This window comes from Giraffa tippelskirchi, chromosome 5, assembly GCF_054371585.1.
Source record: "Giraffa tippelskirchi isolate mGirTip1 chromosome 5, T2T-mGirTip1v1.2.pri, whole genome shotgun sequence".
Lineage (NCBI taxonomy): Eukaryota > Metazoa > Chordata > Mammalia > Artiodactyla > Giraffidae > Giraffa > Giraffa tippelskirchi.
In genome coordinates, this window is record NC_137279.1 from 166199490 (window position 1) to 166212935 (window position 13446).

Consider the following 13446-nt stretch of genomic DNA (forward strand, 5'->3'; position numbering starts at 1 on the left):
GAGAGGGCTAAAGGTGCGAGGTGCAGAAAAGACAGTGAGTAGCAGATAGGTGGGAAAGATAATGAGCTGTGATTCTGAGGGTTTGGGTTTTCCTCACAGTGCAGTGGGACCCTTTGGAGAGCTTTGAGGAAAGGAGTGATGTGATCAGACTATTTCTGATTGGGATTCTGTGGTGGGCTAGTAGTAAAGAACCCACCTGCCAATGCAAGAGACACAAGAGATGCAGGTTTGATCCCTGGGTCAGGAAGATCCCCTGGAGAAGGAAAGAGCAACCCACTCCAGTATCTCTGCCTGGAGAATCCCATGGACAGAGGAGCCTAGCAGGCTACAGTCCATGGGGTCACAGAGAGTCAGACTCGACGACTGAAGTGACTTAGCACACATGCCCAACCCCTACCCCCCACAGCTGAGATGGCAACAAGGCCTCTGGGCCAGCTGTGCCTTCCTGCAGCCACTAGGTTACCCAGCAAATGGCTGCTGGGCCCCGCATTGGGTGCCACAGTCTCAGGAGCTCACAGCCTGCTCTAGAAGGAAAGACAGGCATGCAGCAGACCAGTCTAAACCCAGTCTAGTCACAAGCCTGCCCAGTGGAGGAACAGAGGAGTGGCTGTTCCTTGAGGGGTTCGAGGAGGGTCCACTGAGGAAGTGATGCAGACCTCAGAGCAGAGATGGGGAAGGTCTCTGCAGATGGATAGGGGCTGGAGGGAAGTTGGACATTTTAGGCAGTGGAAGTCCACGTGCAGAGACATGGGGGTGGGCAACAGCCTGCATGCTGAGTTAAGAGAAAGGTCAGCAAAGTAGGTGGGGGTCATAGGGCCTGGCTGTCCTTTCACCCTTTATGCTGCAGAGGATGGTGAGATACTGACAGACATAAGGACAAATTTGTCTTAGGAAGGCCTGGGTTGCCAGGTGAAGGATTGATAGGGGATGCTGGGTTAAGAAATTGACAAGGAGGATGCTGGTGAGAAGCCAGGGGAGAAGAGAGATCTGAAGCCCAGAAGCAGAGCTAGCAGGCTTGCTCATTATTTGATACAAGAATGAGACAGACAGCAGGGCTCAGGATGACACTTGGAGGGGCCATGAGCCCTTCAGGGCCAGGACTGTGTCATTTACCTTCTATGTCACCTGTGCCCGGGGGAATACCTGGTCCATACGCTCTCTTCTTCCAAATCTAAATCTCCTTTTCCACACTTCCTCCTCCAGTCTAGTCCCTAATGATTCCTGTATTATTCTCATTTCTTCCCTTCTTGAATACAGAGCCTGCAAAGTCTTTTTGCTTGCATTTTAAAAGTGTGATTCCTGTGAAATCCCATAAGAACTCATTTTGCAGGTGATGAGAGGGAAGGTTCAGAGAGGGGAAGTGCTCTTTGACCCAACTTGAGACTGTTTGGGGGCCTTTGCCAATAATTGAGCCTGCCAGGTGCCACTGTGCTTCGAAACCACCCAGACCTAAACCATGGCAGCTCTTCTTTGTCAAGGCCACCCAGACCTGGGCTCTGTCTAGTGAAAGTAGCAGTGTCTCTGGGTGGAAAGGGCTCAGGCATGGGAGTTGGGAGGCCTTTGGGATCCACATTTCTAATTGCTTCCTGGCGTGACATTAGACAAGACCCACCCATCTTTGAGCCCTGTCCTCATCTGTAGAACATGGGTAATAAAGCCAGCCTGCCTTTCCCATGACTCCATATGGCTACCGTGAGATTCAAACGGGACAATGCTCATGAACATTCTTGGCAATGGACAAGGTTATGCAAAAGGGCCACCCCCATTTCTTATTCTATCTCAGGCCCAGGATCCTGATGGCCTTGGCCTACATTTGTTGGAAGATGATTGTGTGGTCATCTTACAGACTTACGTCTCTTCCTGCTCTGCACATGCACCCAGGGAATCTCAGCTCACACCTGTGCACAGATGAATATCCCAAATCTGTTTACATCTTAGATCCCTCTGCTGAGCTGCACCGTGTGCAGCCAGTACCTAGGAGATATCTCCACTATCATGGCAGACAAGCCCCTCAAGTTCACCATGTCCAGACTGAGTTCATCCCTCCCCAAACCTGCTCCTGGTCCTGAGGACCACTCAGTGGGGGACATCACTGGCCTGGTCATCTGCCCTGAAATCTGGGCACCATCCTGAGGTCTTGCTCTCTCTGCTGTCGACCACCAGATTCTGAAAATTCTTTGCCAGTCACCCACAGGTCCAGTCATGCTGTCCATCCTGCATTGCAGCCCAGGCCCCTGCCAGACCCCGAAGCCCCCAGCCAGGTGTCCTTGTCCATGTTCTTGTCCATCCCCCACCCAGCACCTCCCCTCCACTCCTGCATGAGCTTTCTTCCTCTCCTTTTTTTCATTTATTCCTTTTTATGCCCCTGAGCCTTCCTCCTTTCCTCCTCCTATCACTCTAATGTGTTTTAATGTGCATTTTTCAGTTTGTAAGTGTCCTTTGCAAATGTAACTTCTTTTGTACATGCATTTTATGTTTTTTTTCTCCTCAGCACTAGGTTTTAGGTCCCATCCTGGTGCTACATGTACCCGTTACTGCTTCTAACTGCTGCATGGGACTCCATGGTGCCCATTCATCCCCTCAGGGTGGATCCCCAGGCTGCCTCCTGTCCCAGGCATCACAAATTACACTAAGAAAGACTTCCTCATACATCTCCCCTTACCAACCTGTGGGAAGATTCCCTGAGATGTGTGCCCACGGTGGAAGTGCTGAGTCATGGGCATGCATAAACTTAATGTGACTGAAGAGTGGCAGATTCCTGTCCAGAACAGTTACTGCCCTCCCCACAGCATTGCCTGTGTGTGCACAAGGAGGAAGCTCTCTAAAGGAGACATCCTCCCGCATCTCCCCCTGCTTGCCTCTCGCCTTCCCACCACGCCTTCCCAGGCTCTCTGAAGTCTTCTCCTTAACACAGGCTCCAAGGCCATACTAACCCAGCCCTTGTCCTCCTCTCCCCTCCCACTCTGAGCTCCAGAGCACCTGCGGATCTGCCGTTGATTCTTGGTCTCATGTGCCCTGATCTTCTCCATACATGCCTGATGTGTAGGCATCTTTCCAAACCCACTGGAGGGGGCGTCTCTTTTCTGGGAATCCTTCCCTGATCTCCCACCCCCAGTTAGCCTCTGGACTTCACAGTCCCCACACTGCTGTTCAGCACAGCATTGACCTGCTGGGCTGTTGGTGTTTTATATGTCTCTAATACTTCCATGAGGCCAAAGTTTATCAGCCTCAGCACTTTTGACAATGTAGGATGGACACGTCTTTGCTGTGGGGCTGTCCTGTGCACTGTAGAACGTTTAGCAGCATCCTTGGCCTCTACCCACTGATGATAACAGCTTTCTCCCCAAGTGGAAACAACCAAGAATGTCTTCAGACCTGTCCAAATCACCCCCAGTTGAGAACCACTGCATCAGACTATCAACTGCCCAGGCCCTGGGGCTAGGTCTCATTCATGTCTGTATCTCTGGCACTCAGAGCAGCCCTGGTCCAGGTTAGGTGCTCAGTAAATGTTGCCCGAATGAGTGGTGGCCGGTCTCTGGGCAAAGACTCGAGGGTGGGGCTCAGAGATCAGGATTCTGGGATATGCATATCATGGGGTGGGGATGGGGGGGTTCTTTCCTTTTCCTTCTCCAAAGGCTACCCAAATCATCATCTCCTTTTGTTCTTATTCTCTCCCTGTGAGGCAGGGGAAGTTGAGACATCTAGCAAACTTTCTGTGTGACCTTGAACAAGCCATTCCACCTCTTTGGGCCTCAGCTTCCCCATTTATAAGACAGCCTACGTGCGTCCATGAATGTTGACTGAGTCAATAATAAAGAACATGCTCATCTCACAGGAAAAACTCCGTGGGGAGAGGCAAGCTATGTGGCATTTATAGTGAGCATGGTTGGGGCCATGGCCACCTCCAAGGAGGGCCGGGGGCTCAGGAACATCACTGCTTCAAAGACATCTTCCAGGAGCCCAGCACCTGCATGATCCAGGAGCGCTGCTGGTGGGAAGTGGGCAGGTTCTCACAGCTAGGGCTCCAGCGGTGCGTGGTGGCCGGGTCACACACCCATGAGTCCCCGTATGGCAGTGGCCAGGAGTTCCGCCAGCAGCTGGCCAGGATGTTGTCCTGGGCCTGGGCAGCACAGATGCACACTGATGCTTCTGGGTCGTGTCTCAAGTTTTCCAGAGCTGAGTTGTGGGGAGGAGAGAGGTCACTTGTTAAGTCTAGGTCCTCACCTGAGTCTCACACCTCATCCTTTTCACTTCATATCTTAGCTTGGGTACTTTGCTCAGCATCCCCTCATCTCCCAGCTCTTCAAATTGTTCGTGTCTTTCAAAGCTTGGATCAAAACCTGCCTCCTCCAGGAAGTCTTCTTGGACTGCCCAGGCCTTCCTTCCTGCTCCCATCAGCTTTCCCAGTTATGAAATTAACATGCCCCCTTAAGAGTCTGAACTATTTGCTCTGCACTAAATGGTTTTTATCTTGTTTTCTGAGTCTGGTTTCCTGGATTGTAAGCTCCCCTAGCAGGTGGACTGTGTGTTCTGTGTCTTAGCGACTCCACAGTAGCTAACATGTACCTACCTGGGTGAATGCTAGCACAGCTGGACTGAGCTGAAGCCCTGGCATTGGGTCGTAACCCTCCCCTCTCCCATTCCCCACTGCGAGCCTACTCATTCCCGCACTGGCTCTGGAAATCTCGCCAATGCAGGGCAGGACTCACCAGCTTTAACTTCATTCATACGATCTTCCATCATGCTGCTCTCCATACAGGGGACCAGGGACCCTTGAGCATAATCCAAGATGTGAGTGGGTCCATCTCCTGATTTTGACCGCCCCCCTCAGACCAGACCTCCTCGGAAAAGCTCTCCTAGTCCCACAAACGAGGACACAGAGAACTTCATCTTGACCCTGGGACAGATTCCTTGAGAGGGGTCCTGGGAGGGGTGGAAGATGCAGTGGGCAGAGAGGGCAACAGGACAGAGACAGGAGCAGGGCAGTAGCTGACTCTGAGAGGTGGTCCTAGGAGATCCCTTCCCCAGGCTGGGCTGTAGTGTCCTCATCTAAGACTCAGGGAGGTGCTGCCTCAGTGCCCCCTTCTCCAAGGAGCAGTAACAGGAGGGTACCAAGTGCCTCACGTACCTTCCCCTCGGGTGGTTGGTGGGGTCCCTGGAGAGGCTGAAACTCAGTTCCTCAGCAACATAGCTCAGCCCTCCCCTGCTGCAGCAGCTCCTAAAGTACCTGCAGATCCTTGAATGTGCCCTACCTCTCAGAAGGCCCCTCCCATACTTTGTACCTTACTAATTCCTATTTGTCCTTGAATATTCAATTTAACGTGGCTGCTCCTCTAGGAAATTTTTCCCTACCTTGCCTCAAGCTAGTTATAAATGCCTCTTTAGGCTCCCAGAGTCTCTGAGTCTGTCTCCACCTGTGTACACACTGTGATGTATTTTACTTGTGATTCATGAACATCTCCCACCAGACCTGGGGTTTCTTCAGCTTAGATCTGCTAGGGATGGGGAGTGGGAAGGAGAGTCTGAGAGTCTGAGGACACTTGCTCAAGTGCATGAGTATGTGCATATTTCTAGGGCAAGTGTTCCTAAATTTCTGTAGGGTCTCACAAAAGATCTGTAACCCACAAGAGGTTAGGAATCAAAACACCAACACTCTTGGAAGTGATTAGTTTGGAACAAGATTTAGAGAAGCCAGAATTTAGGAAATACATCACTCTGAGGAGCTCCCCCTGAGCATGTCCCCACAGCCCAAAGGATGCCCCCTCCAGCTTGGGCATTGCTCATCTGTCCCAGAACTGACCATGTTAACAGCTGCCCCCACATCTCCCCAATCCTGACCATTGGCATCACCTCCTGAAAATTTCTTTGTTTCTCTAGACTAAGCGCAGTGCCTGACACAGAGTAGAGGATCAATCAATGTGCGAGGCAGAAGCCAATGGATACATGCATGGAAGACAGGATGAATGAAAAATTGCATGTGAATCGGGCAAAGGTACAAGGTGGGGGGCCTCTCCAAACCTCTCTGCAGCAGGGTCTCCTGCAGACCCTTGAAGGATATATGGCTGTTTGGGGAAGGGGATGAGAGTGACTGAGAGGAGATGGCATACCATCAGAAGTGTCCTATGGAGGGATTCTGAGTGAAGGGAACCTACTTGGTTTTTTCCCCAGAAAGACAGAGGTTGGGGCTGTGGGAAGAAGGAGGAAGGTGACTGTCACTGAGGGAGAACCTTTATCTGCCAGTCTTCACATTAAAAAAAATTCTCATCCAGGCCACAAAGCAGGAGTTGATCCCCATCTTGCCAATCACCTTACAGATATTATAGAGAAGGCTCAGTTGGTATCACACAGAAAGGGAATTATGGAGCTGAGATCCTGGTTCACTTTCCCCCTGTGCAGCCTGGTGCCTCCTGCCGCAGAGCAGGCTCCTGCTGGGCCTGGACCCTACTGTATTGGGGGCAGGAGAGGGGTAGGTGAAGCAGCACTTCTACTGCCTACAGATGCCAAGGTTGTGACCTTGGTTCACTTCCCAAGCAGTGATCTCGGAAGAAGGGAGACCTTGCTAATTTATATCAAAGCTGTGTGCTGGCCAAGCCTTGCATCCAAAGGGAGGCATCCACCCTGGGCCAGAAGGGCCACTGCTTCCTTCCAAGGGAAGCAGCAGCAGGACTAGCTATGCCAGGGCAGGTTACCTATGAACATGACTGAGGACTTCCGGAGGGAGGCCCGAGGACTCTTGGCATACTCCAGACTCTGACTGAGGAATGTGAAGGCACTGTCTCGATGGGTGTCCACCTGGGACAAAGAGAAACCAGAGAGTGCTGGGCCCTCAGAGGGACTAACCACCCATCTACCCCTCCCAAAGCTAGGAACCAGGACCCACTCAGGCAGCTGAGCTCTGGCCTCTTGCCTCCTAAACAACTCTGCTACCCATTCAGGACTCTTCCAGAGGCCAGGCTTCATGTTCTCTTAGCTGATTGCAACAATCCCATCAATGATCTTCCTGCCTTGGGTGTCTCCTTTTCTAATCCACCCACCTGCTACAGGCCAGAAGGCAAGTTCTAAAATGCAAGTCCAGCCAGAGCTGAGAATGGATATAGCATGTGAGGGACATGACTAAGGAGACGGGTCTGACTAGGGTGAAGGATTCAAGTTACAAAGCAGTGGGAATAAACTACAGACTTAGGAAGGTCTTAAAAGTCCTTCAAATACAGACAGAAATAGGGCTTCCTTATGCATTAAAAAGTAAGGAGCCAGCATCCATTCTTAACAGAACAAGGACAAAGTAATGTTTTAGGCAAAATAGTCTGACAGTGGCATTCAGGTTGGGTTTGATCAAGTAGAAACCAGGGGGCAGGCAATCTGCTAAGAGACTGTTGAGGGAGATAAAGAGAGATCTGATCTGATCAGTCTCCTATTGATAATCTGCATGTCAGGGAGTAACTGTGGTGCTGGAGAAGACTCTTGAGAGTCCCTTGGATAGCAAGGAGATCAAACCAGTCAGTCCTAAAGGAAATATTCATTTCCTGAATATTCATTTGAAGGACTGATGCTGAAGCTGAAGCTCCAACACTTTGGCCACCTGATGCAAACAGCCAGCTCATTGAAAAAGACCCCGATGCTGGGAAAGATTGAAGGCAAGAGGAGAAACGGATGACAGAGGAAGAGATGGTTGGATGGCATCATCGACTGTATGGACATGAGTTTGAGCAGACTCCAGGAGATAGTGAAGGACAGGGAAGCCTGGCATGCTGCAATCCATGGGGTCGCAAAGAGTCGGACACAACTGAGCAACTGAACAACAGCAATAACAATGTCAAGGAGTAAACTCCTGGGCTTAGTGTACAAAGTGTTCATGATCATGTTCTTTCTCAGCCTCAGTTCTTTCTTTACCACTGCCTCCATGCACACCATGCTCCAATCCCAGGTCGAGGCACAACTCTGCCCAAATCCGTGCCTGATATAAGCCATTGCTCCTGATTGGAGTCCCTTTCACTCTTTCCTTCCTATGAGTCCCCTCTCATTCTTTGAGGCTCAGCTCAGAAACCATCTCTTCCCTGAAGTTTTCCACAACCCTCCGGCAGAGCTAATCTCACCACCGTTGACGTCCTTGCAGCATGTTGCACAGCCTTTGTCATGGCACCTATGACACTGGACTAATAATTGCTTATACCTGTCTCCCCCACTGGATCTGTAGTTCCCCCAAAAGAAGGGACCATCTCACTCAGCTCAGAGTCCTCAGCACCCTGGACGGAGCTTTGCATGGTACAGGTGCCCAGAAAGTATTGGATGAATAAATGAATGAATGACTAGGTTACTGACCCCTCCTTAAAGCTAAGTCTAGAGGTTGACCTTCATATGAGCAGAACTGTTGATGCCTGGAGAGCAAAGAAGAGACTGAGAATCCAGAGGGTCTAATACAGAGGTCACAAGCTGGCAGCCCACAGGCCACAAATGGCTGGCAGGGCAGAGGCCAGTGCAGTGTTTTAACTAAATTGATTGTTAATTAAAGTCTTATAAAAATCTAGCTTTTCTTGTGAAACTGAAGGCCCTGGTGAGAGTTGGCTGCATGGTGGCTGGGGCTCTCCATTCGTGCTTTCAACAGAGCCTGGCCCCTCCAGGTTGCCATGGCCCTACCACCCCTACATCACTTATTATCTGCCCAGTCACTGGTCATGGTTAGTATTTGAATTAGCAGCACTGGCCAAACACTTCCTCCAGGCCTCTTTTTTCCCTCTGTAAAAGGAGGTAACAATATTAGGCACTGGATTGCAGAGGCTTTGAGCATTATTGATAATGATTATTACTGCAAAATAACAATCTGTTATTTTGTTTTTTTTCTGTTAGGTTGGTGGGAGAATGGGGATACTGCATGCCCCACCCAGACCTCCCTTAGGGTGTGAAGGATTTATTCCCCCAGGTACAGATTGCCTTGGTGGAAGAGAACTGCTGGCCCAAAGTCATGTCCCTTCCCAGGCCAGCTGGCAACCGATGACAAGACAAACCACAGCCTCAAGACCTTCTTCAAGGGGCAGAACCAGAAACTGACAGACCACTCAGTCTGTGTGGAGACCTGACCGCCAGCCCCAATGTGAGGAATCTCAGCATCATACTGGCTGAGACTTTCCCTGAAACCACACTGCAGCTTGATTCCTCTGCCACTTCTGCTCCCTGCCCTCCCCTCTACAGCGGCTGGTCCCAGGGTGCTCCCTAATAAACCTCCTGCATGCCAGCCTCTGCCTCAGAGCCTGCATCTGGGAAACACAACCTGTGACTACAGGAAAGGTAGATGGGCCTAGATGGCAAAGCATCCAAAATGGTATGTGGAGGAACCCAGCTGCATCCTGCAGTGCAGCACGTCACTGTGTTTAGGGCTCTCTCCTACTGCAGAATGTTCTCAGGTGTTACCTGGAAAGGGGGCTCTGTGGTTCAATAATTTTGGGAAACCATGCATCAACCATGAAATTTCCTCAGCACAGAGCATTTCAGAGCTCTAAGGTGCTGGTGATGCTGCAAATCTCCGAGAGGAAGATAACGATGCAGTATTTCCCAAACTTGTCTTGGATCTTTTCTCTCCTGTGGGGCATTTCTTGTAGGACTGTCATCACAGCGAATACATGCTGGAAATTACTGTTGTAGAAGAGGGAGCCAGTAGAGTCCCTCAGGCAGGGATATGATATAGACAGACTCTGGTTTTAACTAGATCATTCTGGTAGCCTGAGTGGGGAATGGACTGGAGGGGCTGAGATTCAAGACTGGGAGACCCACTGGATGGCTGGACTCATCTGAGAAACATTTATGACCCTGAACTAAGGGAATAATAATGGGGAGGGGGAGGAAAAAACAGATTCAGAGGTATTTAGGATATTTAAGATTGATCAAAGGTGAAGGTGAGGGGGATGAAGAAGCCTTGGATGGTTTTAGGTTTCAGCTTTGGGGATTTAGAAGGAGAGAGAACTGACGTTGGGAAGGCCATAAGTTCAGAAGAGATATGCTGAGTTTAGTTGTGTGTAGTCTTTGCGGGCAGGGGAGGGCTTCCCACGTGGCCCTAGTGGTAAAGAACCTGCATTGCAACGCAGGAGACATAAGAGACACGAGTTTCATCCCTGGGATCAAACTCCAGGAAGATGCCCTGGAGAAGGGCATAGCAATCCACTCCAATATTCTTGCCTGGAGAATTCCATGGACAGAGGAGCCTGGTGGGCTACCATCCGTGGGGTTGCAAAGAGTAGGACAGGACTGAAGCGACTTAGCACAGCACACACACAGTCATTGGGGGAGATGTCCAGTAAGCCTTGGAGAAGGAACACCAGAAGTGGGGAGAGAAGTCAGAGGCAAAGATGAACTTCCAGGAGCCAACAGCTTGTAGGTGGTAATGGAATTGTCAGTAAGGATGTAAAAAGGAGGAAGAGACGAGGAAAGAACTGGCCACCTCCAACATACTCATAAGAACCCACTGTAGTCTTAGAAGCACTCACAAGGTACTTGCAAATTTTGGCCACCGTCTGCTGCTGTTTGTCCCAGGGCTTCCGGCTGTAAGCTTTTTTTGGCAATTCCCAAGCCATGAAGCAAGAACAGCGGAACAGGGTCTTCACACATTTCTGGGGGCCAATAGGAAGAGAATACCAGAGCTATGTAATTCCAGAAGAGTTGAACTATGCTCCGGAGGAAAAAAAAGTATGAAACTGGATTCTGGGAAAACAATTCCTATCAATATTTGAAACATACAAGGAAAGTTGGCTGTTTTGAAAAGAAATACTGGCATGGGTACCTTTTAAAAACAGGCTTGGCCAGACTTGGTTGCATGATGGATTGTCTGTGATTCTAGGCTGGGTTCTGTAAAGCGGGTGGCACCCTCAGGACTCAGGCTATGCACACTCACCTGGCTCACCTTGGCGCTGCCCTCTTGCATGGTCAGCAGCAGGGGCACCAAGGTGCTGATCAGCTGCTCCTCCACAGCCGGGGTGCGGGGCGACCGCAGCTTCTGTACTACCTTGCCGTACAGGTTGATGCAGGAGGAACGCACGTCCTCTCGTGACTGGGGCAGATCCAGAGGCTCAGGCAAGCTCCATCCTCCAGGAGGCTGCCTGCACCTCTGTGCCCCACATAGAGGCTCACGGCCTTCTTTCCACTCATTCCGAGGGACCCTCCAAGCACAAGAGGCACAGAGACGAAGAACACTGAAGGCCACCTGACAGGGCTGATCTGGGGCTGGCTTCCCCCTGGTCAGAGCCTGGGTCAGGAGCTCTGCCCACTCTTCCCAGCAGGAATCCCACTGTCCTAAAAGGTGCCTTTGTGCCAAGTAGAAAAATGCCCCCCTCTGCTGAGACCAATCAAAGAATTGTGACCCCCTTTGGGGGAAGAATGGGGGAAGGGATAGTTAGGAAGTTTGGGATCAACAGGTACATACTGCTATATTTAAAATGGATAACCAACAAGGACATACTCTATAGCACAGAGAACTCTGCTCAATGTTATGTGGCAGCCTGGATGGGAGGGGAATTTGAGGGAGAATAGATACATGTATGTGTATGACTGAGTCCCTTTGGTGTCCACCTGAAGCTATCACAACATTGTTAATTGGCTATACTCCAATTTAAAAAAAATTCAAAGAAAAATAATTGTCACGCCTCTAGATGGACCAGTTACAGAGAGGCAAGTATCTGGGGTAACGAGGACACAAAAAGACCTCCCTCTGTGAACCAATTAGAGAAGGAACCTTCTCCGTGCAAACCAATTACAAAGAATTTGGACCAGTTGGAACAATCGCCCCTTCCCCTGGGCTGACTCAGCCCTGCCCAGGTCCCAGCGGCCGTGGGAGCTATTATGACCCCCAGAGTAGTAAAGAACTGCCCTCCAGATGTTACACCCGCATCCTTCCACCCTTACAGAATTCCTTACATCACTGAAGTGTGGCAGCAGAATCTGCAGTATCTCCACATAGACTGAGTTGTCCATCAGCTTCCGATCCTGCCCCTTGAAAATGGTCTTGAGGTTGTGGACCGCCTCCACCACCAGCAGCCCATCCACACTCTTCAGACCCTTCACCATGGAGGGCAGGAGAGCCCGCACCTTGGCGGCCTGTGGAGAAGGAGTATTTGGGATGGGGGCTCCTATCTGATCTAACAGGTGAGGGACCCAGCCTCTGATTCACAGAGATGAACTTGGTCAAGCAAGTCCTACCTCCAGGCCTTTGCTTATGTTATCCCACCCGCCTGGCATGCCCTCACTCAAACTCCCGCTGTCCCCAAAGCCCTCTTTGGCCTCACTGACTCCTTCCTAGCCTGCAACCCTGAGGGCTTTTGTTGTCTCCCCACTTCTTGGCACTATCTATAGATGATACCCTGTGTTGTTAGTTCTCTGAGTCTATGTCCTGTCCCTTTGTCCCTCTAAATCATAAGCTGTAACGACAGTGCTTAGTAAAGAAAAACACAGCACTTTTAAAAAGGCTAATGAAACATCAACAACCTGCAACTCAGCTTCCTAATCTCTAAAATAGGAATAATTACTGCTATCCCCAGCCCCTCCTAAACACACTGCTCTTAGGGTCATTGTGAAAAATCTGAATTCGGAAAGTACTTTTCAAAAAATAAAGCATATAGGGAATTATTAAGGGATACCCATTTTACAGATGGGATAATTAAGACAGACAGAAATGAGCTCTGATTCCAGTCACCAGCGTTGGAGAGTTAAGGTTGGCCAAGCTCCATCATTCCTCTTGTCGGGGCCCTGTCTGAGTGGGCTGTCCCCTGCCCATCACTGACCTTTTCAGTCCTTTGAGCCAGGGTGACCAGGCCTTGGATGGACAACACCTTCATGACGGGGTCCCGGTGGCTCAGGCCTTCCGCCATCCGCCCCAGAGAGTACTCCTCAGGGATCCGCCGTACCTGCTCCATCCGGAGGAGCTGAGGGAATAAGGATGATTACTCCCCAGTGATAGGAATACCCCTCAGGCTCCGTTTACCTCTGGGGCCTCATTCACATCTATCCACCCTCTAGTCTGTATCCTTACCACCAACAAGCTTCTAACCAAGCTTCCCATCATTCATGGAATGACCCAGGCTGCTTTGTCCCTTCTGTGTGGGCCGGGATGCTCTTCTGCCAGGTCTCTCACCTCCACTCTAGCCCCAGCTCACCATGCACGGCTCCACCCAAAAAGTCAGCCCCCTGACACCACGTTTGACAGTGTCCCCAGGCCTCACCTAGGCTGACTGCCCCCTTCTCTGCACCCCTGGGGGCCCTGAACACAGAAACCTCATGGCCCCCATGTGCTTATGCACCTGCCTCCTGTATCCTATCCCCCTGGAGCTTCTTTGAGGACACAAACTGAGCCTTTCTCCTTGGGCACCAGTTACTGATGCAAGCTCTGGGATGGAGTGTGTGCTCAGGGAACCCTGGTTGCATGAATTCACAACCAAGAAATGGTTCATTTCCTTCTTGGAATTGCCC

The 13446-nt window shown here is 50.6% G+C and overlaps 1 protein-coding gene across 50 annotated transcripts in view; it reads right to left on the minus strand.

Annotated features, from left to right (window-relative positions):
• Window positions 1-3850: 3850 nt before the first annotated feature.
• The window catches only part of MROH7 (maestro heat like repeat family member 7), a 49637-nt gene continuing 40041 nt past the window's right edge, over window positions 3851-13446 (minus strand). For 16 of the 50 annotated variants that reach the window (XM_081489065.1, XM_081489060.1, XM_081489052.1 and 13 more), the window contains 7 exons: window positions 12762-12902; window positions 11899-12078; window positions 10880-11035; window positions 10476-10598; window positions 6690-6792; window positions 4710-4772; window positions 3851-4176 (listed from right to left, as the gene is read on the minus strand). In XM_081489065.1, coding sequence (XP_081345191.1) covers window positions 3932-4176; window positions 4710-4772; window positions 6690-6792; window positions 10476-10598; window positions 10880-11035; window positions 11899-12078; window positions 12762-12902 — 1011 coding nt within the window. In that variant the 3' untranslated portion in view covers window positions 3851-3931. Of the gene's footprint in view, window positions 4177-4709; window positions 4773-6689; window positions 6793-10475; window positions 10599-10879; window positions 11145-11898; window positions 12079-12757; window positions 12903-13446 lie in introns of all 50 variants that reach the window. The other 34 variants (XM_081489077.1, XM_081489072.1, XM_081489070.1 and 31 more) reach the window with 7 other exon arrangements.